The sequence below is a fragment of the Ylistrum balloti genome, unplaced genomic scaffold (genome assembly GCF_031769215.1).
Source record: "Ylistrum balloti isolate Yb309-2 unplaced genomic scaffold, AGI_CSIRO_Ybal_v1 Utg371748, whole genome shotgun sequence".
Taxonomy (NCBI): Eukaryota; Metazoa; Mollusca; class Bivalvia; order Pectinida; family Pectinidae; genus Ylistrum; species Ylistrum balloti.
Window position 1 is genome coordinate 71,981 of NW_026782876.1, and position 27,830 is coordinate 99,810.

The window sequence follows — 27,830 nt, forward strand, 5'->3', positions numbered from 1 at the left end:
CATAATGACAAAACGACGTATGTCCAGCTACACACTGAGTTCCGGGATTGTTAGATTTGAGGACATGGACGGAAGTGGAATACATTCCTGGACCACCAGTACGAACCGCAATGATGGAAACGTTACCATGGAAACATATCTGGACATTAACCAGAGTGAGATGTTGGAGCGCAACTATTCGAATTTTCCAGGAGAGAACAACTGGATTCTGTCGAAACCCCCTAAGGAACCACCTGTGGATTACGATATGAAGGTAGGGACACTTACACATCACTATGAATATCACTAATTGCTTTATCAATTAATCATTTTTATTGCTCACATATACGAAATTGAAAGGGTATGGATTAGTTTATTCAAAAGGCATACAACGAGGACGTTATATCATAATTGTTTAATCACGTGTCTGTAGAAGATATCGTATATAAAACGAGATTTCGTAATATTGAACATCAGAAACTGATATTTTCTTGTTTTTGTTTTGTTTTTTTTTCGCTTTTTAATCTAATTCTATATAAAACATCTTGATAGAGACGTGATTTTAATTATATTATCTTTCACATAGAACATTAATTACGATATCTTTTATTCTTAATAAAACATATCGTACAGGTAAACAAAATTATGGGCCGACATTGCTTCATGATTATATCGTACATGTACTGATAGTTATACAATTCATGTTAGCTTGCCTCTCTCTCTCTCTGTCTGTCTGTCACTCTGTCTGTCTCTCTGTCTGTCTGTCTCTCTGTCTGTCTTTCTCTCTGTATCTGTCTGTCTGTCTGTTTGTCTGTCTGTCTTTCTCTCTCTGTTTGTCTCCCTCTCTGTGTGTCTGTCTGTCTGTTTGTCTCCCTCTTTCTCGCCCTTTGTCTCTTTCTCTGTCTGTCTGTCTGTCTGTCTGTCTGTCTGTCTCTATCTCTCCCTCCCTCTCTGTCTGTCTGTCTCTATCTGTCTGAGTGTGTGTCTCTCTCCCTGTCTGTCTCTCTCACTCTCTCCCTCTCTCTCTGTCTGTCTGCCTGTCTCTCTCTCCCTCCCTCCCTCTCTGTCTGTCTCTCTCTGTCTCTGTCTCCCTCCCTCTGTCTGTCTGTCTGTCTCATATGGAAACCAGTATGAAACAGAAAAAAGTGATAAGCAGGACGATACCTCTAAAAACATTAAATTCTCGTACACATCTGAAATCTTGGAGCTAAGGTCATTTTCCGGGGAGATATATTTTACACACAAAGTTTAATACACTTTTAAGAATCAATTTAAGACGTTTTCATAACCTATCCCAAATATAATACTGATCTGTTCAACATTTTGACTTATACATGCAAAACAATAAGGAGAACAAGTTAGAATAAGAAAGGGTTCTGGTTGTCTAGATTGTCCACTAATTAGTTTCGAACCTTTTTTTTGTTGTTTTTATATAAGAAAGCACGACCAATATAATATTGCATTGGTTTGGAGTGGAAGGACGGGGACGCCCCGGTAAAGAACATTGACATCGGGAATGAGCTGGGTACTAATGTCAACTAGAATTTAAAATACCAATTCGTGGATTTACAAATTGTGGACAAGTGAAAAGTAATGATGATACGCATCTTCGTTATCATCACCACAATGACATAGAGGTGAGGGACATATACCCACACGAAATAAATCACTTTTAAGACCGCTATACCTATGTCTAATTCGTGGTAATACCGACAGATATCGGTAACCAACATTCATTTGGTAGAAGGCTACAACAGATAGACCATACACAAGTCTAGCAGTTTTTTATTGCACTCTTTCCACGGCATTTGACAGTTTATGAGAAAAAACATCCCAGACACAGGAGACATTTTCAGGAGTTGGTCGAAGACCTGTATATAGTATTGAGAGTCTCCTTACTAACTTGATAATTCAATTGTTTTAAAGAAACGAAAACAGCCTTCGTTTTAGCAGGATTGATAAATGATGACAATAAGTTTTAAAATTTAAAGGAAACCACACGTTTGACATAAATAAGTATTCATTTATGAAATATTTTCGTCCTTTTAGACGCGCATATATATGACGTGAAACACCCGATTCATTAACGTTTAGTGATGATAATTCAACCGTGACTCCAATATGTTTGAAAATGACTTTCATTTCATGTCGACAATGAAAGTGTTTTTGATGATAAAAGAGATTAAAGTGCAGTGATTGCTTTTAAAACTTACGCGTAAATCGACGAATAATATCTACTTGATGATGCAGCGACACTTAAATTGATATTCTGTAGCGCGTAACAACACTTCACTTGAATGTTGAGGAAATATATGTCTATTACGACACGGGCATACATTGGTGTGAATATAGCCTTAAATGTTATGGCGGAATATTTCATTGCGAATTGAGACCTAAGCGGCCTTCTTACGTTAGGTTTTTTTCAATATATAACTCACCATTTTATAATGATAATTTTTATCTCTTCAGTAGTACGTGTTTACTTTGAATGCCATAATAAGTATACACTTCTCTCTTACCTGATAACAAATAAGTATACAATTCTCTCTTACATGATAACAAATAAGTATACAGTATCTCTTACCTAGTAACAAATAAATATACAGTATCTCTTACCTGGTAACAAATAAGTATACAGTATCTCTTACCTGATAACAAATAAGTATACAGTATCTCTTACCTGGTAACAAATAAGTATACAGTATCTCTTACCTGGTAACAAATAAGTATACAGTATCTCTTACCTGGTAACAAATAAGTATACATTATCTCTTACCTGGTAACAAATAAGTATACAGTATCTCTTACCTTGTAACAAATAAGTATACAGTATCTCTTACCTGATAACAAATAAGTATACATTATCTCTTACCTGGTAACAAATAAGTATACAGTATCTCTTACCTTGTAACAAATAAGTATACAGTATCTCTTACCTGATAACAAATAAGTATACAGTATCTCTTACCTGGTAACAAATAAGTATACAGTATCTCTTACCTGGTAACAAATAAGTATACATTATCTCTTACCTGGTAACAAATAAGTATACAATATCTCTTACCTTGTAACAAATAAGTATACAGTATCTCTTACCTGGTAACAAATAAGTATACATTATCTCTTACCTGGTAACAAATAAGTATACATTATCTCTTACCTGATAACAAATAAGTATACATTATCTCTTACCTGGTAACAAATAAGTATACATTATCTCTTACCTGGTAACAAATATACAGCATCTCTTACCTGGTAACAAATAAGTATACAGTATCTCTTACCTGGTAACAAATAAGTATACAGTATCTCTTACCTGGTAACAAATAAGTATACAGTATCTCTTACCTGGTAACAAATAAGTATACACTTCTCTCTTACCTGGTAACAAATAAGTATACAATATATCTTACCTGGTAACAAATAAGTATACAGTATCTCTTACCTGGTAACAAATAAGTATACACTTCTCTCTTACCTGGTAACAAATAAGTATACAGTATCTCTTACCTGGTAACAAATAAGTATACAGTATCTCTTACCTGGTAACAAATAAGTATACAGTATCTCTTACCTGGTAATAAATAATTATACAATTCTCTCTTACCTGATAACAAATAAGTATACACCTCTCTTACCTGGTAACAAATAAGTATACACTTCTCTCTTACCTGGTAACAAATAAGTATACACTTCTCTCTTACCTGGTAACAAATAAGTATCTCTTACTGGTAAGTATCTCTCTTACCTGGTAACAAAAAGTAAGTAACAGTACTTCTCTCTTACCTGGTAACAAATAAGTATACAATATCTCTTACCTGGTAACAAATAAGTATAAACCTGGTAAGTATACAGTATCTCTTACCTGGTAACAAATAAGTATACAGTATCTCTTACCTGGTAACAAATAAGTATACAGTATCTCTTACCTGGTAACAAATAAGTATACACCTCTCTTACCTGGTAACAAATAAGTATACACTTCTCTCTTACCTGGTAACAAATAAGTATACACTTCTCTCTTACCTGGTAACAAAGAAGTATACAGTATCTCTTACCAGGTAACAAATAAGTATACAGTATCTCTTACCTGGTAATAAATAAGTATACAGTATCTCTTACCTGGTTACTTTTTTATTTTATTGATCAAGCGTAGACAATAGGTCAAACACACTTTTAATTTTATTTTCGCCAGTGATTTGAAAATTACTCATCATACTTACATTGTCAGTAATAATGATTTTATTGTTAGGGTTAAATTGAAATGCTTCAATACTGGCATGCTAAGCTGGAATCAAGGGGAAATGTTGATGCAGTATTTAACCAAATTCTATAACTTATAATCTATGTTATTTTATGTATATGAATACATAAGATAATTACTCAATTTTGAATAAGATATATCATAGAGAAATAAGACCGTTTACAAAGAAATGAGACATTTTATAAAATAATACTTGATTCTTTTATTTTCGATATGTAATGACAGTAGATAAATATCACAACTCATAAGAACGTTTCGTCATTATGTCTACCACCAATACTTCAGTAACCCGCGAAAATATAATCACACAGAAATACTTGGCTTTGCAGTATCTTTCTTTGAGAGCCTGCAATGCAAGGTTCTCAGTATTTAAATTTGTTGTCATTTCAGGAACAGCGAAATTCGAAATCAAATGATACCAAGATGTCTGCTATTGCATTGCTTTCTGGATTTGCGGAAAGGACCTCTATGGTAGGAGTGGCATATATTCATACGTCCGTTCAACCTATAGCTAAGTTGATATGGACAGTCCTCCTTCTGGGCGCTGTGGGGGCTATGATTTTCCACCTGGTGTTCCTCAGTGAACAATACTACTCACGACCAAAACAGACCAAGATTACTATAGAATTTAGTAACCTACCTCCCCCGGCTATCAGCATCTGTAACACAAACCCTATAAGACAGTCTCAGCTGTCACTCGCGTCTAAACAACTTAAAGAATTAATAACTCGTACTCACCCTAACAAATATAAAGTACAAGTTGAGGAATTAATAACTGGTTTGAATGAGAATTCAAAAGGCGGAACCGGAAATGATACAGAAGAGGGAGTAGGCGGTAATTCTACCATAAATATTGTTAGTGATAGCGGAGGGAGTGATGGTGCCAGAAGTGTGGACGGTGGGATTACTGCAAGTAGTACCGGAGGGAGAAGAGGAAGAAATAAGGATGGAGAACATGAAACTGGTGAGTCAGATGGTGGTACTAATACTGGAGGTAGCGGAAGTGGTGGTACCGGAAATGCAATGGGTAGTACTAACATCACGACTACTGGGGGTAGCACCGGAATCTCAGAACGTGGTACTACCGAAAGTAGCACAGGAAGTAGTAGTGGTGATGGTACCGGAATCTCAGAAGGTAGTAGTACCGAAAGTAGCACAGGAAGTAGAAGAGGGAGGAATAGTGGAGGTGATATTGGTGGATCAGGAAGTACTACTGACAATAGCAGTACTGATGGAGACAGTAGGGAAAATGGTGTTTCCGGAGGAGGGGGCACTACCGGAAGTGGTTCAAAGAATGGTAACAGAAATGGAGGTTCCGGACAGAGTGCTAATGGAAAAACTGCAGAGAGTTTTGTAAGTAGATTTTAGCCAGGTAAATACGGTAAATATGAGCTTCATTATCTTGTTACATCAAACACATTGTCTTCGCTTTGCCTTGAAATAGCCACCAGTATATCAGTTACCTCTGTTTGAAACTCCGATTTTAAATGCTTTACAAATTACAAAACATCTTGTTCTGATATATCAATTTAATTCCAAAATTACAGTGAAAGATTTTTTCGAACATAATTATTCAATTATTTTCAAAGGATAAACATCACCTTGAAATAAGACTATTGCATGCAAATATATTTGTATATTTCAGTCAAGAAAGCGGAGGTTTGTGGAAGACTTAGCTACGTTAAACCTTACTGACAGAGATGAAAACCCTATTGATACTGGAGCTGGCGATGACCCACTTACAGCCCTCATGACCACCTTCAAACAACTCTACATGAAGGAAACCAGGTGCTTTTTTTTATTGATCTACCTGTAACTTTTTATAGAATAGGTTTCTGTTAGTTTAAATTCCTGCGTACAATTGATGAAACAAAATTGATTATCATTGTTTTGCGGTTCATTGTGAAGCCAATTTGGACTAGATTCAGATTCTTTATTTGCCGTGAGCCATACGACTCATAGGCACAAAAGCAATACAAATACATAAACATATGTAATACAATACATATATAAGTACTTCCACTCATTTACACTTACACTCGCACACACACACACACACACCCACCCACACACCCTCCCTCACACACACACACGCACGAACGAGCATACACTCACCCGCTCATACGTATTCATTGTTCAATTTATTTGTTAAACAAAATGTCTGAGGCTTTCGGATGAATTAACGCTACCGTCTCAACAGCTTGACTTGCGATGGCAAACTAAGCACAATCAGCACGTGAAATGAGAACCGAGTTCGTGACAATAAAGACACCAGACCATCGAACACAAAAAAATGGGATACAATGATTACGTCATCAAATTACACAAATTCTCATCACCAAGCGCTTCCAAAAACAGCAGCCGACATCTTTCATGGTTATATTGATGTTGGGAACAAAAAGTTCGATATCGAATCAGCTATGATATGTTTACATCATAATGTAGCTAGGCATCTAGTAATGGAGACTATACACTGCATATTGATATGAAATCAGTGATAAAGGAAATCATGTTAACGGGCTGATGAAGCGGATATGGTTATAAGGTCAATGGGTTAAAGTTTAACACCATCATATAATATGGCTTTGTTTGTGTTGGTAAATGTATGTCTAACCATCCTACATCTAGTCAGAAATAATAACGTTACTACACTCTGTCACCTATCACCTACATCTAGTCAGAGATAATGATATCCGCTTCAGTTACTACACTCTGTCAATTACATCTAGTTAGAAATAATGATTACCGCTTCAGTTACTACACTCTGTCACCTATCACCTAATCAGAAATAATGATTACCAAATCTAGTCAGAATTAATGATTACCAGAAATACATCTGCGGGAAAAGAAAAGAATTAGATGTGTTTATGAAACACTATCACCTACATACTTTTGGGAATATCTACTGTGTCAGAAATAATGATTACCGCTTCAGTTGCATGAACACTCTGTCACCTGAAAACTACCGCTTCATTGTTCTAACTCTGTCACCTATCACCTACATCTAGTCAGCAATAATGATTGCCGCTTCAGTTACTACACTCTGTCACCTACATCTAGTCGGAATTAATGATTACCGTTTCAGTTTACACTCTGTTACTACATCTAGTCTACCGCTTCAGTTGTACACCTGTCACCTACATTCTAGTCAGAAATAATGATTACCGCTTCAGTTACTACACCGCTTCTCTGTCACCTATCACCTACATCTAGTCAGAATTAATGATTACCGCTTCAGTTACTACACTCTGTCACCTACATCTAGTCAGAAATAATGATTACCGCTTCACTCACTACATCTGTCACCTATCACCTACATCTAGTCAGAATAATGATTACCGCTTCAGTTACTACACTCTGTCACCTATCCTACATCTAGTCAGAAATAATGATTACCGCTTCAGTTACTACACTCTGTCACTTACATCTAGTCAGAATTAATGATTACCGCTTCACCTACATCTAGTCAGAATTAATGATTACCGCTTCAGTTACTACACTCTGTCACCTACATCTAGTCAGAAATAATGATTACCGCTTCAGTTACTACACTCTGTCACCTACTACATCTAGTCAGAAATAATGATTACCGCTTCAGTTACTACACTCTGTCACCTATCACCTACATCTAGTCAGAAATAATGATTACCGCTTCAGTTACTACACTCTGTCACCTATCACCTACATCTAGTCAGAAATAATGATTACCGCTTCAGTTACTACACTCTGTCACATCTATCACCTACTAGTCAGAAATAATGATCTAGTCAGTACAAATAATGATTACCGCTTCAGTTACTACACTCTGTCACCTACATCTAGTCAGAATTAATGATTACCGCTTCAGTTACTACACTCTGTCACCTATCACCTACATCTAGTCAGAAATAATGATTACCGCTTCAGTTACTACACTCTGTCACCTATCACCTACATCTAGTCAGAAATAATGATTACCGCTTCAGTTACTACACTCTGTCACCTACATCTAGTCAGAAATAATGATTACCGCTTCAGTTACTACACTCTGTCACCTATCACCTACATGTAGTCAGCAATAATGATTACCGCTTCAGTTACTACACTCTGTCACCCACATCTAGTCAGAATTAATGATTACCGCTTCAGTTACTATGCTCTGTCACCTATCACCTACATCTAGTCAGAATTAATGATTACCGCTTCAGTTACTACACTCTGTCACCTACATCTAGTCAGAAATAATGATTACCGCTTCAGTTACTACACTCTGTCACCTACATCTAGTCAGAATTAATGATTACCGCTTCAGTTACTACACTCTGTCACCTACATCTAGTCAGAAATAATGATTACCGCTTCAGTTACTACACTCTGTCACCTACATCTAGTCAGAATTAATGATTACCGCTTCAGTTACTACACTCTGTCACCTATCACCTACATCTAGTCAGAAATAATGATTACCGCTTCAGTTACTACACTCTGTCACCTACATCTAGTCAGAAATAATGATTACCGCTTCAGTTACTACACTCTGTCACCTATCACCTACATCTAGTCAGAAATAATGATTACCGCTTCAGTTACTACACTCTGTCACCTACATCTAGTCAGAAATAATAATGATTACCGCTTCAGTTAATGACTACACTCTGTAATGATTACCGCTTCAGTTACTACACTCTGTCACCTACATCTAGTCAGAAATAATGATTACCGCTTCAGTTACTACACTCTGTCACCTACATCTAGTCAGAAATAATGATTACCGCTTCAGTTACTACACTCTGTCACCTACATCTAGTCAGAATTAATGATTACCGCTTCAGTTACTACACTCTGTCACCTACATCTAGTCAGCTAATGATTACCGCTTCTACATCTAGTCAGAATTAATGATTACCGCTTCAGTTACTACACTCTGTCAACTATATCTAGTCAGAATTAATGATTACCGCTTCAGTTACTACACTCTGTCACCTATCACCTACATCTAGTCAGAAATAATGATTACCGCTTCAGTTACTACACTCTGTCACCTACATCTAGTCAGAAATAATGATTACCGCTTCAGTTACTACACTCTGTCACCTATACACTCTGTCACCTACATCTAGTCAGAAATAATGATTACCGCTTCAGTTACTACACTCTGTCACCTATCACCTACATCTAGTCAGAAATAATGATTACCGCTTCAGTTACTACACTCTGTCACCTACATCTAGTTAGAAATAATGATTACCGCTTCAGTTACTACACTCTGTCACCTATCACCTACATCTAGTCAGAGATAATGATATCCGCTTCAGTTACTACACTCTGTCACCTACATCTAGTCAGAATTAATGATTACCGCTTCAGTTACTACACTCTGTCACCTATCACCTACATCTAGTCAGAAATAATGATTACCGCTTCAGTTACTACACTCTGTCACCTATCACCTACATCTAGTCAGAGATAATGATATCCGCTTCAGTTACTACACTCTGTCACCTATCACCTACATCTAGTCAGTCACCTATCACCTACATCTAGTCAGAATAATAATGATTACCTGCTTCAGTAATGACTACACTCTGTCACCTATCACCTACATCTAGTCAGAAATAATGATTACCGCTTCAGTTACTACACTCTGTCACCTATCACCTACATCTAGTCAGAAATAATGATTACCGCTTCAGTTACTACACTCTGTCACCTACATCTAGTTAGAAATAATGATTACCGCCGTTACTACCTATCACCTACATCTAGTCAGAAATAATGATTACCGCTTCAGTTACTACACTCTGTCACCTATCACCTACATCTAGTCAGAAATAATGATTACCGCTTCAGTTACTACACTCTGTCACCTACATCTAGTCAGAAATAATGATTACCGCTTCAGTTACTACACTCTGTTACATCTACCGCTTCTACTACACCTATCACCTACATCTAGTCAGAAATAATGATTACCGCTTCAGTTACTTACCTACATCTAGTCAGAAATAATGATTACCGCTTCAGTTACTACACTCTGTCACCTACATCTAGTCAGAAATAATGATTACCGCTTCAGTTACTACACTCTGTCACCTACATCTAGTTAGAAATAATGATTACCGCTTCAGTTACTACACTCTGTCACCTATCACCTACATCTAGTCAGAAATAATGATTACCGCTTCAGTTACTACACTCTGTCACCTACATCTAGTCAGAAATAATGATTACCGCTTCAGTTACTACACTCTGTCACCTACATCTAGTCAGAAATAATGATTACCGCTTCAGTTACTACACTCTGTCACCTACATCTAGTCAGAATTAATGATTACCGCTTCAGTTTCTACGCTCTGTCACCTAGCACCTACATCTAGTCAGAATTAATGATTACCGCTTCAGTTACTACACTCTGTCACCTACATCTAGTCAGAAATAATGATTACCGCTTCAGTTACTACACTCTGTCACCTATCACCTACATCTAGTCAGAATTAATGATTACCGCTTCAGTTACTACACTCTGTCACCTACATCTAGTCAGAATTAATGATTACCGCTTCAGTTACTACTCTGTCACCTACATCTAGTCAGAGATAATGATATCCGCTTCAGTTACTACACTCTGTCAATTACATCTAGTTAGAAATAATGATTACCGCTTCAGTTACTACACTCTGTCACCTACGTCTAGTCAGAAATAATGATTACCGCTTCAGTTACTACACTCTGTCACCTATTACCTACATCTAGTCAGAATTAATCATTACCGCTTCCGTTACTACACTCTGTCACCTATCACCTACATCTAGTCAGAAATAATGATTACCGCTTCAGTTACTACACTCTGTCACCTACATCTAGTCAGAATTAATTATTACCGCTTCAGTTACTACACTCTGTCACCTATCACCTACATCTAGTCAGAATTAATGATTACCGCTTCAGTTACTACACTCTGTCACCTACATCTAGTCAGAAATAATGATTACCGCTTCAGTTACTACACTCTGTCACCTACATCTAGTCAGAAATAATGATTACCGCTTCAGTTACTCTCAACTCTGTCACCTACATCAGAAATAATGATTACCGCTTCAGTTACTACACTCTGTCACCTACATCTAGTCAGAATTAATGATTACCGCTTCAGTTACTACACTCTGTCACCTACATCTAGTCAGAATTAATGATTACCGCTTCAGTTACTACACTCTGTCACCTGTAGGATCTAGAAGTGATGTGAAGGTGTACCAGATTCAGTGTGTAGGATCTAGAAGTGATGTGAATGTGTACCAGATTCAGTGTGTAGGATCTAGAAGTGATGTGAATGTGTACCAGATTCAGTGTGTAGGATCTAGAAGTGATGTGAAGGTGTACCAGATTCAGTGTGTAGGATCTAGAGGTGATGTGAAGGTGTACCAGATTCAGTGTGTAGGATCTAGAAGTGATGTGAAGGTGTACCAGATTCAGTGTGTAGGATCTAGAGGTGATGTGAAGGTGTACCAGATTCAGTGTGTAGGATCTAGAAGTGATGTGAAGGTGTACCAGATTCGATGTTTTCTATCATGTATCTGGTAAGTTTCGTACTTCATCCCTTGTTTTGTGGTGTTTATATATATATATATATGTGTACCAGTTTCTAATTGTGTTTTCTATATTGGGTGATCTAGTAAGTTGTGTACTGTAGTTATTCAGTGTGTAGTGTTTATATATATATATTGTGTATTGTAATATTCAGTTGTTATCTAGTTTCTGATTTTGAAGGTGTAAGTTGTGTTATATGTAGTTATTGTATATTGTAATGTTGGGAGAGGACCTAGTTAGTTGTGTTATCTGTAGTTATTGTGTGTAGTAATGTTGGGAGAGGGTCTAGTAAGTTGTGTTATATGTAGTTATTGTGTACTGTAATGTTGGGAGAGGGCCTAGTAAGTTGTGTTATCTGTAGTTATTGTGTGTAGTAATATTGGGAGAGGGTCTAGTAAGTTGTGTTATCTGTAGTTATTGTGTGTAGTAATATTGGGAGAGGGCCTAGTAAGTTGTGTTATCTGTAGTTATTGTGTATTGTAATGTTGGGAGAGGGCCTAGTAAGTTGTGTTATCTGTAGTTATTGTGTGTAGTAATATTGGGAGAGGGCCTAGTAAGTTGTGTTATCTGTAGTTATTGTGTGTAGTAATATTGGGAGAGGGTCTAGTAAGTTGTGTTATCTGTAGTTATTGTGTGTAGTAATATTGGGAGAGGGTCTAGTAAGTTGTGTTATCTGTAGTTATTGTGTATTGTAATGTTGGGAGAGGGCCTAGTAAGTTGTGTTATCTGTAGTTATTGTGTATTGTAATGTTGGGAGAGGGCCTAGTAAGTTGTGTTATCTGTAGTTATTGTGTGTTGTAATGTTGGGAGAGGGCCTAGTAAGTTGTGTTATCTGTAGTTATTGTGTATTGTAATGTTGGAAGAAGGCCTAGTAAGTTGTGTTATCTGTAGTTATTGTGTATTGTAATGTTAGGAGAGGGCCTAGTAAGTTGTGTTATCTGTAGTTATTGTGTACAGTAATGTTGGGAGAGGGCCTAGTAAGTTGTGTTATCTGTAGTTATTGTGTACAGTAATGTTAGGAGAGGGCCTAGTAAGTTGTGTTATCTGTAGTTATTGTGTATTGTAATGTTGGGAGAGGGCCTAGTAAGTTGTGTTATCTGTAGTTATTGTGTATTGTAATGTTGGGAGAGGGACTAGTAAGTTGTGTTATCTGTAGTTAATGTGTATTGTGATGTTGGGAAAGGGCCTCGTAAGTTGTGTTATCTGTAGTTATTGTGTATTGTAATGTTGGGAGAGGGGCTGGTTAGTTGTGATATTTGTAGTTATTATTTAATGTAATGTTGGGAGAGGGCCTAGTTTGTCGTGTTATCTGTAGTTATTGTGTATTGTAATATTGGGAGGGGGCCTAGTAAGTTGTGTTATCGGTAATTATTGTGTACAGTAATGTTAGGAGAGGGCTTAGTAAGTTGTGTTATGTAATGTTAGTTATTGTGTGTAGTAATGTTGGGAGAGGGCCTAGTAAGTCCTGTTATCTGTAGTTATTGTGTACTGTAATGTTGGGAGAGGGCCTAGTAAGTTGTGTTACCTGTAGTTATTGTATATTGTAATGTTGGGAGAGGGTCTAGTAAGTTGTGTTATATGTAGTTATTGTGTACTGTAATGTTGGGAGAGGGCCTAGTAAGTTGTGTTATCTGTAGTTATTGTGTATTGTAATGTTGGGAGACGGCCTAGTAAGTTGTGTTATCTGTAGTTATTGTGTATTGTAATGTTGGGAGAGGGCCTAGTAAGTTGTGTTATCTGTAGTTATTGTGTATTGTAATGTTGGGAGAGGGCCTAGTAAGTTGTGTTATATGTAGTTATTGTATATTGTAATGTTGGGAGAGGGCCTAGTAAGTTGTGTTATATGTAGTTATTGTGTGTAGTAATGTTGGGAGAGGGCCTAGTAAGTTGTGTTATATGTAGTTATTGTGTATTGTAATGTTGGGAGAGGGCCTAGTAAGTTGTGTTATCTGTAGTTATTGTGTATTGTAATGTTGGGAGAGGGCCTAGTAAGTTGTGTTATCTGTAGTCATTGTGTATTGTAATGTTGGGAGAGGGCCTAGTAAGTTGTGTTAGAGGGCCTGTAGTTATTGTGTATTGTAATGTTGGGAGAGGGCCTAGTAAGTTGTGTCATCTGTAGTTATTGTGTGTTGTAATGTTGGGAGAGGGCCTAGTAAGTTGTGTTATCTGTAGTTATTGTATATTGTAATGTTGGGAGATAGCCTAGTAAGTTGTGTTATCTGTAGTTATTGTATATTGGAATGTTGGGAGAGGGCCTAGTAAGTTGTGTTATCTGTAGTTATTGTGTATTGTAATGTTGGGAGAGGGCCTAGTAAGTTGTGTTATCTGTAGTTATTGTATATTGTAATGTTGGGAGAGGGCCTAGTAAGTTGTGTTATCTGTAGTTATTGTGTATTGTAATTGTAATGTTGGGAGAGGGCCTAGTAAGTTGTGTTATCTGTAGTTATTGTGTATTGTAATGTTGGGAGAGGGCCTAGTAAGTTGTGTTATATGTAGTTATTGTGTATTGTAATGTTGGGAGAGGGCCTAGTAAGTTGTGTTATCTGTAGTTATTGTGTATTGTAATGTTGGGAGAGGGCCTAGTAAGTTGTGTTATATGTAGTTATTGTATATTGTAATATTGGGAGAGGGTCTAGTAAGTTCTGTTATCTGTAGTTATTGTATATTGTTATGTTGGGCCTAGTAAGTTGTGTTACCTGTAGTTATTGTATATTGTTATGTTGGGAGAGCGCCTAGTAAGTTGTGTTATCTGTAGTTATTGTGTATTGTAATGTTGGGAGAGGGCCTAGTAAGTTGTGTTATCTGTAGTTATTGTATATTGTAATGTTGGGAGAGGGCCTAGTAAGTTGTGTTATCTGTAGTTATTGTGTATTGTAATGTTGGGAGAGGGCCTAGTGTTGTGGTAGTTGTGTTATCTGTGTTATTGTATATTGTAATGTTGGGAGAGGGCCTGGTAAGTTGTGTTATCTTTAGTTATTGTGTATTGTAATGTTGGGAGAGGGCCTAGTAAGTTGTGTTATCTGTAGTTATTGTGTATTGTAATGTTGGGAGAGGGCCTAGTAAGTTGTGTTATCTGTAGTTATTGTGTGTAGTAATGTTGGGAGAGGGCCTAGTAAGTCCTGTTATCTGTAGTTATTGTGTACTGTAATGTTGGGAGAGGGCCTAGTAAGTTGTGTTATCTGTAGTTATTGTGTATTGCAATGTTGGGAGATGGCCTAGTAAGTTGTGTTATCTGTAGTTATTGTGTATTGTAATGTTGGGAGAGGGCCTAGTAAGTTGTGTTATCTGTAGTTATTGTATATTGTAATGTTGGGAGATAGCCTAGTAAGTTGTGTTATCTGTAGTTATTGTATATTGGAATGTTGGGAGAGGGCCTAGTAAGTTGTGTTATCTGTAGTTATTGTATATTGTTATGTTGGGAGAGCGCCTAGTAAGTTGTGTTATCTGTAGTTATTGTGTATTGTAATGTTGGGAGAGGGCCTAGTAAGTTGTGTTATCTGTAGTTATTGTATATTGTAATGTCGTGAGAAGGCCTAGTAAGTTGTGTTATCTGTAGTTATTGTGTATTGTGATGTCGGGAGAGGGCCTAGTAAGTTGTGTTATCTGTAGTTATTTTGTATTGTAATGTTGGGAGAGGGCCTAGTAAGTTGTGTTATCTGTAGTTATTGTGTACTGTAATGTTGGGAGACGGCCTAGTAAGTTGTGTTATCTGTAGTTATTGTGTATTGTAATGTTGGGAGACGGCCTAGTAAGTTGTGTTATCTGTAGTTATTTTGTATTGTAATGTTGGGAGAGGGGCTAGTAAGTTGTGTTATCTGTAGTTATTGTGTATTGTAATGTTGGGAGAGGGCCTAGTAAGTTGTGTTATCTGTAGTCATTGTGTATTGTAATGTTGGGAGAGGGCCTAGTAAGTTGTGTTATCTGTAGTTATTGTGTCTTGTAATGTTGGGAGAGGGCCTAGTAAGTTGTGTTATCTGTAGTTATTGTGTATTGTAATGTTGGGAGAGGGCCTAGTAAGTTGTGTTATCTGTAGTTATTGTGTATTGTAATGTTGGGAGAGGGCCTAGTAAGTTGTGTTATCTGTAGTTATTGTGTACTGTAATGTTGGGAGAGGGCCTAGTAAGTTGTGTTATCTGTAGTTATTGTGTATTGTAATGTTGGGAGACGGCCTAGTAAGTTGTGTTATCTGTAGTTATTGTGTGTAGTAATGTTGGGAGAGGGCCTAGTAAGTTGTGTTATCTGTAGTTATTGTGTATTGTAATGTTGGGAGACGGCCTAGTAAGTTGTGTTATCTGTAGTTATTTTGTATTGTAATGTTGGGAGAGGGCCTAGTAAGTTGTGTTATCTGTAGTTATTGTGTACTGTAATGTTGGGAGACGGTCTAGTAAGTTGTGTTATCTGTAGTTATTGTGTACTGTAATGTTGGGAGACGGCCTAGTAAGTTGTGTTATATGTAGTTATTTTGTATTGTAATGTTGGGAGACGGCCTAGTAAGTTGTGTTATCTGTAGTTATTGTGTATTGTAATGTTGGGAGAGGGCCTAGTAAGTTGTGTTATCTGTAGTTATTGTGTACTGTAATGTTGGGAGAGGGCCTAGTAAGTTGTGTTATCTGTAGTTATTGTATATTGTAATGTTGAGAGAGGGCCAAGTAAGTTGTGTTATCTGTAGTTATTGTGTATTGTAATGTTGGGCGAGGGCCTAGTAAGTTGTGTTATCTGTAGTTATTGTATATTGTAATGTTGGGAGATAGCCTAGTTAGTTGTGCCCATTCTCTTTGATTTATATATTTATCAATAAAATGTGTTATATTACAATATAACAGTTTTAATAGTTAAGATATCTTGCCGTGTTGACGCTTTCTTTTTACTTTTCGTTGTAATTTTATTATATAGTTGTCAACTCGTTTTTTAACAAATTACTTTTAATCATTATTTAATTTACTCGATTGAAACACTATATGACGAATAAGAGTATTATTTGTGAGTTTTACTTTATCTTAGACCAACAGATGATAGAAATTGGAAAATATTCATTTGAAAATGGTATCCGCTTTCCGGGGCAATGTTAAGGTCAAACATCGGTTTTACACCGGTATACAATATGTCTGCAGATCATTGAATTTAGAGAGAGATGCGTTTGTTGTTTTGGTTCAGTGACTCTGATCAAACATTTAGTTCTACTCCACAGGGATGTGGATAGATTCTATTGATGTTCTGTATCATTAAATGTAACGAGTTCTGTCACTTACTCCACATTTTTAACGATTTTGTGTAATTATTCGTTGACGGAAACCCTTTAAATTGTACATTATACGTGGAGACAAATTGTTGTAGTGCTTCAGAATTCATTATATAAAAAGCCATCAACTATATTAACGACAGTACATATCACTTATTAACATCCAAACGAAATCTATTACAGACTAGACACTGTTGTTAAAGAAAGTAGGCTACATATCCTTTATTATCATCCAAACGAAATCTATAACAAACTAGACACTGTTGTTGAAAGACAGTGAATATCGTTTATTATCATCTAAGCGAAATCTATAAGAAACTAGACACTGTTGTTAATTTGAATTGAATTGATATCATTTTTTTTAATACTCCTACATGTAATTTTTATACAACACGTTTACCATGCTATAAACATCATAGAAAAAAAAAGAAAGACATCGCGCCCTTTCGACATATATAGTGCAATGACAAACTAAAGCAGCGGGTTTATCTGTTCAACATTTCTGTTTGGTGTGTACCGCCAGGTATCCAGATGATTCTATTTCTGGACACGCCGGAGTATATACACGGGATCACGGACGGATACGGAGCACGTGTGGTGATTCACGAACCGGATACGATACCTTACCCTGCTGAAGACGGATTCTTTGTACCTGCCGCCTTCGAAACAAGTATCGGACTCAAACTGGTAAAGTGTTTGGTTGATCTGTATGTTCTGGCTGATTCCATTGCAACACCCGTATTAGGATATATAAATTACATTTTCTTTCATCCAGCATATTTTTTCTTTCTTTTTGTCCTTCATAAGTATTTCTTATGAATGTCCTTCCTTTTTTCACTACTGCATCATATATCCATATACATGTTTACATATATGTTCATATATAACCTTAATAAGTTACTCAATATACCGCTCGGCTAGGGAGAACTCTTACTAATCAGCCAGGGGTCCGCAGTTCGAATCCTAGCGAACCCATCGAAATAAGCAATGACCTCTGTTACATACTACACAATGTTTAAGTTTTATTCCCTGGCGGCGCTGGAGCTGTAAGGGATCTGGAACTCTGTCAGTCTGCTCTCAAAAGAGACTATCTTACATACACCATTGCTTTCATTTCTGTTCCATTTTGCTAGTATTTCTTATTTCTTTCTACCTAATCACCACTCCTACATTCTTATCATCAGTATTTTGAAATATTTTCAAAAATCCGCTTTCTGACTTTTCACAAGTGAATGATTTCATTGTCATATATTGTAAACATTTTCATTCCCTTCCATGATTCTCGGTAAAGTTATATGCATGTAGGAATGAAAATTTCATGTCAGCAAAACAAAAATTAAAAAATTACAATAACTTATAACTTAACAACCTATTGATCCACACCACTTACCATACTCAGTATACATCAAACTATCGCCCTGTAACTGATAAACTTGTACGATCGTTATCAATGCTACTGAACTATACTCAGTGTACATCAAACTATCGCCCTGTAGCCGATAAACTGGTACAATTGTTATCAATGCTTCTGAAATCCAGTAAACGTTACTAACTATTGAATATTTTGGTACACTGATAATGATTTGTGTGTATTATATATCACCATGACTACCAGCCAGATATTAATCTATATGGAGTACTGTACTTACTAGATATATTTCCTCTATTACCTATTACCATGGCTACCAGCCAGATATTATCTAGATCGAGTACTTTACTGACTAGATATATTTCCTTTATTACCTACCATCATGACTACCAGCCAAATATTATCTATATCGAGTACTTTACTGACTAGATATATTTGCTGTATTACCTATCACCATGACTACCAGCCAGATATTATTTATATCGAGTACTTAACTGACTAGATATATTTCCTGTATTATATATCACCATGACTACCAGCCAGATGTTATCTATATCGAGTACTTTACTGACTAGATATATTTCCTGTTTTACATATCACCATGACTACCAGTCAGATATTATCTATATCGAGCAATTGGTCGGCTAGATACGATAAAGCTGTGAAACCATGGTGAAACTTGATCAATAAAAAGTCCTATGTTATTTACAGAGATTGGAATGATATTGATTTCGGTGGATATTGATAATAACCTTATATATATATAGTTTTTCATTATTTACCCAGACTTATGAAGCGTGTCTCCTTGTCCACGGATTCGTTTGTACTTTCGCATTCCGATGCATAGATTAACTGATTATTTATAACAGAACCAGTAACAAATTCTCCGAAGACGTGATCAATATAAGATACTTCATGGGGAGATAAATCTAAATTACATTTTTAGGTCACCTGACCCAAAGTCATGGTGATTTACAGCGATCATAGTCCGTACGTCCGTCTATCCGTCGTACGTCAACATTTCCTTGTCAGTCCGTCTGTCGATCGGCGTGCCTTAACTTTCCCTTGTCCATCCATCAGTCGTACGACGTGCGTTAACTTTTCCTTGTCCGTCCGTCGTCGAACGGCGTGTGTTAACTTTCCCTTGTCCGTCTGTCCATCGTACGGCGTTGTTAATTTAACGTTCAGATAAAAAACCATCAAGAAAATACCAGCATGGTAAAATAATCATAATTCAAACTCAAATTCAATAAAGCTAGTGCAAAATATGAACAAAATGACTATTTACATGGAGACTCCTGAAAAAGTACGAGGAGAATAAGACCAGGTGTTCCGGAAGAAGAAGCGCCTTCTGCTTCATCGACGACACTCGACATGTTAATCTCGGTCTATCCAAGTAAGTAATGTCACGTTCTCAAATGAGAACAAGGTAAACAACCGAACCAGCAGGCAAACTAACAAGCATCAAATACACCCAGCTTCATATCGCACAAAGAAATAGAATATTTCTAAATGAGATCACTATGGCGACAATAAAAATTCCCCATAATTTTCATCGACATATATCTTTTGAATCCTTGAGTTACGAATGTGTCAGTCAGTTGACGACTTCTTGCACGAAAAATCGTGATAATGGGGACAGGCCCTCGAATCGAATCAACTATGACATGTATATACCATAGGTTGGTAACGTAATTTGCAGCCTTTTATCAATAAAATCTCAGATGAGAGCAACATTTGATTCAATTATAATATACAGAGTTATGGCCCTTTGCAGTTTTATTTCCATGGCCTCTGTGAATACGATAAGTTGAGTAAACATGAATAAATTTTGATGAAACTTGGTTGCAGCCTTATATCAATATGATATTGACAACGGAACCTATTCATTTGTAATTGATCGAGTTATGGTCCTTTATGACAGGGATTTTAAATTGTAACATGGTGTCCGTCCTCCATATCCGTCCGTCACCTTTTATCAAGAAATCGCTACTAGTTATAAATAGCTGATGGAATTTTGACAAAGTTCTGTTTGAAGTTTCTTTGAGGGAAGAGGGTCCAGTTTTATATGAATAATGAAGCTGGACCTCCGGTAGTCTGATGACACGGTCCAGTTTTATAGGAATAATGAAGCTGGACCTCCGGTAGTCTGATGACACTGTCCAGTTTTATAGGAATAATGAAGCTGGACCTCCGGTAGTCTGATGACACGGTCCAGTTTTATAGGAATAATGAAGCTGGACCTCCGGATGACAGTCCAGTTTTATGATGACACGGTCCAGTTTTATAGGAATAATGAAGCTGGACCTCCGGTAGTCTGATGACACTGTCCAGTTTTATAGGAATAATGAAGCTGGACCTCCGGTAGTCTGATGACACTGTCCAGTTTTAAATGAATAATGAAGATGGACCTCCGGTAGTCTGATGACACTTTCCAGTTTTAAATGAATAATGAAGCTGGACCTCCGGTAGTCTGATGACACGGTCCAGTTTTAAATGAATAATGAAGCTGGACCTCCGGTAGTCTGATGACACGGTCCAGTTTTATAGGAATAATGAAGCTGGACCTCCGGTAGTCTGATGACACTGTCCAGTTTTAAATGAATAATGAAGCTGGACCTCCGGTAGTCTGATGACACGGTCCAGTTTTATATGTCTGATGACACGGTCCAGTTTTATAGGAATAATGAAGCTGGACCTCTGGTAGTCTGATGACACTGTCCAGTTTTATAGGAATAATGAAGCTGGACCTCCGGTAGTCTGATGACACTGTCCAGTTTTATAGGAATAATGAAGCTGGACCTCCGGTAGTCTGATGACACTGTCCAGTTTTATAGGAATATTGAAGCTGGACCTCCGGTAGTCTGATGACACTGTCCAGTTTTATAGGAATAATGAAGCTGGACCTCCGGTAGTCTGATGACACTGTCCAGTTTTATAGGAATAATGAAGCTGGACTTCCGGTAGTCTGATGACACGGTCCAGTTTTATATGTCTGATGACACGGTCCAGTTTTATATGAATAATGAAGCTGGACCTCCGGCAGTCTGATGACACTGTCCAGTTTTATAGGAATAATGAAGCTGGACCTCCGGTAGTCTGATGACTCTGTCCAGTTTGATATGTCTGATGACACGGTCCAGTTTTATATGAATAATGAAGCTGGACCTCCGGTAGTCTGATGACACTGTCCAGTTTTATAGGAATAATGAAGCTGGACCTCCGGTAGTCTGATGACACGGTCCAGTTTTATAGGAATAATGAAGCTGGACCTCCGGTAGTCTGATGACACTGTCCAGTTTTATAGGAATAATGAAGCTGGACCTCCGGTAGTCTGATGACACGGTCCAGTTTTATAGGAATAATGAAGCTGGACCTCCGGTAGTCTGATGACTCTGTCCAGTTTGATATGTCTGATGACACGGTCCAGTTTTATATGAATAATGAAGCTGGACCTCCGGTAGTCTGATGACACGGTCCAGTGCGTTAAATTTGCTCTGTAGAAATGCAAAGATTTTATCCCAGTTTTGTTGAAAGCATCCTTGAAAACTTGATGTTGTATAAACAGATGGTCTGGTCCCTTCGAGGACAGCTGAATTGGTGAAATAGCGATAAACTGTAAAAATCGGTTAAAATTCATGAACTTTGATCGTATTTGGTCTACAGCGTTATTGGATGAAAGTAATTAAGTTCTGCTTAATCTAAAGGAATGAACACCCTTGAGACATAGAGATGGAATACAATAAGGAAAAGAGAAGTTTAAAATCCTTTTATAAGAATGAACAATTGCGAAACAAGCTGTTTAAACTTATATGATCACTCTTGTTGGCCCGGATGAAAGCGCGCGAGAGGTCTTTTTGTTGGGAAACCGCAGTACTCGGAGGGAAATCCGCGTGGTCGGGCTGGTGACCGCTTACTTTCTCACAACCGTTCCGGGACTCGAACCCCCGGACAGATACGTGAAAGAAGAGTATGTTACCACTATTACACGTAATGGTTACATATCTATATTTGCATGTAATGATGACGTCAGACAGAGTAACCATTATACGTCATGGTTACATATCTATATTTGTATGTAACGATGACGTCAGACAGAGTAACCATTATACGTCATGGTTACATATCTATATTTGTATGTAACGATGACGTCAGACAGAGTAACCATTACAAATATCAGGTATTACAGAGTAATTAAATGTTTTCTTATATCAGATATTTACATGGTTACATAGTAGTTACATGTTTATACATCAAGTATTTATTGGTTAAACAGTAATTATATGTTTATACATTAGGCATTTACATGGCTGCATAGTAATTGTGTGTTAAAACACCAGGTATTTTCGTGGTTACACCGTAATGACATGTTTATATGTATCAATTACTTACATGGTTACACAGTAATTTATATGGTTATCGACATATAGTGTGTAGTATTCTGATAAGATATTTTTGTACATGTATTGTCATTTTGATCTATGCAATGAATTTGCATATTTTTGTACATAGTTCCTGTTGCTGTATGTGTTTATTTTTTACATGTGTATTTTTACTTGTGTGCCTGTATGAATACTTCTGTAAATTGTCCTTATCAGTGAATAGGGTATGCATGTGTGTGTGGTTTCATGTAAGTGTGTCTGTGTGCAAGTCTGGTAATATTTCCACTTTCTGTAATATTTTCATGTCTAGATGGAATCATATTATTGTACATAGAAATTCATTTTAAAGAAAGCTATATTCACTTAGTGACTAAAGAATTTCCATATTGTTTTATAGAATTATTCTATAACAAATCTAGGTACTTCACCATTTTTTATTTTTCCTCTCCATCTATCCTATTATGACATTCCACATAAGAATACTTAGGTGTTTTGTTTATGTGTCCTTTCTCTATATTTTCTTCTTTCTCACCTTTCACCTTTCCTGTCACGACCTATATATATCATCCCTTAAGACTGAGTGTTTTGACAATTACATGTTTAATTTAACTGTGGTTTATTTGACCGATGGTCTCTCTATGTTTAAGTTCTTGTTTGACGATCAAGGGTAATGATCTAGCCCAGTATCGGGCGGCTATCGGTTGTTTCTATCTTCGTATCACTGGTATACCTATTTCACAAAAGTTTTTCATCTATATAGATATGTTTAAGTGTTTTAATGACTGCAGGTTTAGAGTGATATTTATCTTAACAAGATTGTGCTGTTTCATTCATGTCCTTCTTGCTTGTATAACTGATAATTCATGTTTCCTGATAATACTGCATCTCCTTCTACTTGTCTGTAATGATATCCATCCTAACCCTGGCCCCTCTGAAAATAACGATATATCTATCTTTCACCTTAACATCCGTAGTTTGAGGAATAAATTATCTCAATTAGAAAATTTGACATCTGATTTTGATATTGTCTGTGTCACTGAGACTCACCTTGATATATCTATAACGGATGCTGACGTACTCCTAGATGGTTATGAATTATACCGTAAGGATAGGGGATCTCCGGGTGGGGGTATAGCTGTATACACATCCAGGCTCTTGTGCACCCGTCGTAGAGCTGATTTAGAATTTCGGGTGGGTGAAGTTATTTGGACGGAGATCCAGTTTCCAAGGAAGAAATACTTGTTGTGTACTTTATATAGACCTCCGAATATCTCACACGCCTTTTGGAATCACTTTCGACTTTCTCTAGAATCCGCTTTTCATGAAACTACGCATATAGTTGTTGTTGGTGACATTAACGTTGATCTCCTGACCATAGAAAACACACATGCACTTACTGACATTGTTCACTCTTTTCACCTGACCAACGTTATAGACAGCCCGACACGCATTGGACGCACGACTGCTACACTACTTGACCCAATTTTTCTATCTGACACGTGTATTTCTAATTTTTCTGACGTAATTGACATAGATAACGGCCTTTCTGACCATAAAGCGACATCTGTTGAACTGACTGTTGAGACTGCTGTTAGAAGGGCATATGAACGCAAAATTACTTGTTATAGAGAAGCAAATTTTGAACTTTTTAATGACAAACTAAACGACACTGACTGGTTAGATGTATTTACGACGTCGCATTCCCCGGATGATATGTGTGAATCATTTACAAACAGATACCTAGACAACTGTTACTATCCGACCTAACGACAAGCCCTGGTTCAATTCGGAATTACGACGTGAAATTAGCAAAAGAAACAGACTACTAAAAAAAATTAAAACTAACCGCACTCCAGGCAATCTGACTAACTTCCGGAAACAACGTAATCATGTTAATAATTTAAAGAAACGTACTAAAGAAAATTTCTATGCGGACATAAATGGTATTTTAGATCGTTATTCTGACTCGAACCCCAGAAATTTTTGGAAAATTGTCCGCAGACTTCTAAAAACATCTGACTCAACAAATAACATACCTCCCCTTATTAGCAATTTTGGAAATCTTGAAATGACAGTTGAAGGTAAAGCCAATATTCTAAATGATTACTTTGTTTCCATTTCTACCATTGACGATACTGACGTTGACATACCAGAAATAGAGCTACGGACGGACGCTACTCTATCAGATATACCATTTCAATTAGACGACATTACTGACATTCTAAAATCTTCACATGTTAATAAAGCTGTTGGCAGTGATACAATAAGTCACATTATGTTAAAAAATACTGCAGAGTCGATAGCATATCCATTATCTCTAATTTTTAGATCTTCCTTCGATACTGGTATCTTTCCGTCACAATGGAAACTAGCTTTAATTATGCCATTATACAAAAAAGGGAATAAAAATGAGTCTTCTAATTATAGACCAATAGCTCTTCTCAGTACTCTTGGCAAAGTTTTTAAACGTTTGGTTGTAAAATATCTAAATAACCTTTTACTTGATAATTCTTTGATTTTTAAATACCAGTCAGGTTTCCAGCCTGGTCATTCTACTGTTCATCAAATTTTTGAAATTTATCATACATTATGTGAAAATATGGAAAATTTTGAGTCAACATGTTTAGTTTTTTGTGATATTTCTAAGGCGTTCGACAGGGTATGGCACAAGGGACTGAATGTGAAATTAGAAAATCATGGTATATGTGGAAAACTTTTAGTTTGGCTGAACAACTATGTCAGTAACAGAAAACAGCAAGTTTGTGTAGGAAATAGTAAGTCTTCCGTTAAATCTACAAGTTCAGGTGTTCCACAAGGTTCAGTATTAGGCCCCTTACTCTTTATTTTGTATATAAATGATATAGCTGATAACCTTGAAAGTCTTTCTAAACTGTTTGCCGATGATACTTCATTATTATGTTCCGGTACTTCCCTTTGGACATTGAAACTAAAATTAATAACGACCTAGCTAAAATTCAACATTGGGCAGAAAAGTGGCTTGTTAAATTTAATCCCCTAAAAACGGAAGCCTTACTTATTTCAAACATAGAGCATGATCATGTCATAGATATTAAATTTAATAATGTGAGTGTCGATTTTGTTGAACATCATAAACATCTAGGTGTAACTTTAGATGAGAATTGTAAATGGGGTAAACATATAGAAAACATTTGTAAAGATGCATCTAAACAGGTAAGTATCCTACGTAAATTAAAATACATGTTAAAGAGACAAACTTTAGTCAAAATCTATAAGGCTTATATACTTCCATTATTAGAATACTGTTGTGAAGTTTGGGATGGGTGTTCTCTCAGTGATGCAGACAAACTAGAAAAACTTCAGTTTGAATCTATCAGAATTATCACTGGTTTACCCTCTTATACCAGTAGAGAATCACTGTATTCTGAGAGTGGTCTAGAACCATTATCAGAAAGACGCACTAGAAGAAAACTACAGCTTTTCTACAAAATAGTTAATAATCTCACTCCAAATTATCTGTCTACTCTATTGTCCCCTTTAGTATCTGAAAATTCACAATATAACCTCCGTAATGCACAAAATTATTCTTTACTAAATTTCAGACTACAACTAACAAACTTATCTTTCTTTCCGTCCACTATCCGACTTTGGAACCAACTTGAACTTGAACTTAGACAAAGTGTTTCTTACTCTATCTTTAAACATTCTCTTCGACCCACTACACTAGTTCCATATTATTGTTTGCTTGGTAGTCGTAAGGCTGATATACTACACGCTAGGTTAAGAAATAAATCAAGTACCTTAAATAATGACCTTTTCAGATCCAATCTAATAGATTATCGTTTCTGTCAATGTGGACACCCTGTTGAAGATACTTACCACTATTTTTTTGTTTGTAATATTTATTCGGACCAGAGAGCCATTCTGTACCGAGAACTAAATAATTTTATCCCTCTAGACCTGCAGTTACTCCTACATGGTAGTATTATCTACTCATATGAAGATAATGTAAAAATATGTCAAATCACTCGGCAATATATACTTGATTCAAACAGATTTTGATCTTTATCTCTCTATCTACCTCCCTCTATCTCCTTCCGTGATGAATGTAAAAATATTTGGTCTCTCCTTGCTCCGACACAAGTGGTGACGTTTTTTTTTCTGAAGGACCCGGATGCCAGGAGAAAGCGATATTCGCACGGGATGTGATGAACTGTAGAAAAGTTTGAAAGTTATGAAAAGCGTTTTGTATTTTTACTTGTGTTGTTTGTATCAGGAGAGACCGCTCTACATGAAGTTATTTAAACAAACTCTCTCTCTCTCCCCCCCCCCCTCTCTCTCTCTCTCCCCCCCCCCTCTCTCTCTCTCTCTCGTTTTTTGTATATTATAATTGTATTTAAACATGTCGTCTTGTCTTGTTAATATGTATTTTGTAAAATTTTATAGGAAAGGGCTTTATATAAGTTAGAAAACTTGTGCCCAATCCTGCTTGTATACTTTGTACAAATAAAATATGTTTAAATCAAAACCATTACACGTCATGGTTGCATATCTATATTTGTATGTAACGATGACGTCAGAGAGTGCAGCACATGAAATCCACACGGGAAATGTAATTAAGAAACATATACACTTTTGAAATATGAATGACTTCCGGTTACCTATTTTTTCTATGACATTATATCGTTTACCACTGATAAATATCGCTCACCTTTACAGGTTTCCATGTCCCGACTTGTGTCTCCATTTGGAATTTGTACAGACGAAGATATTTTTTTTCGGGAACATGGTGTCAAATACACATTTCAGGTATCAGATAAATTTCTCAACACTTTTCCACGTTTTGCACATTATGCATACATATTCCTCTAAACCCAGGTGCTAGAAGCACTAATTTAATAAATTCCTTTTCCAGCAAACAAATCGACAACAGATTTATCTTTATTGTATTATATAATACATCTCTATTCAATTACCTAATAGGATAAACAACAACAAATACAAAGAATGTGTTTCACATAGACACTACCACTGATTTATCAACAAAGCATG

General features: G+C 36.6%; 1 protein-coding gene across 1 annotated transcript in view; it reads left to right on the plus strand.

Annotated features, from left to right (window-relative positions):
- Positions 1-4: 4 nt before the first annotated feature.
- LOC132563490 (uncharacterized) overlaps positions 5-27,830 on the plus strand; it is a 36,880-nt gene continuing 9,054 nt past the window's right edge. The window contains exons 1-6 of the mRNA XM_060228248.1: positions 5-253; positions 4,634-5,596; positions 5,889-6,031; positions 11,428-11,711; positions 17,572-17,735; positions 27,498-27,587. Coding sequence (XP_060084231.1) covers positions 5-253; positions 4,634-5,596; positions 5,889-6,031; positions 11,428-11,711; positions 17,572-17,735; positions 27,498-27,587 — 1,893 coding nt within the window. The remainder of the gene's footprint in view (positions 254-4,633; positions 5,597-5,888; positions 6,032-11,427; positions 11,712-17,571; positions 17,736-27,497; positions 27,588-27,830) is intronic.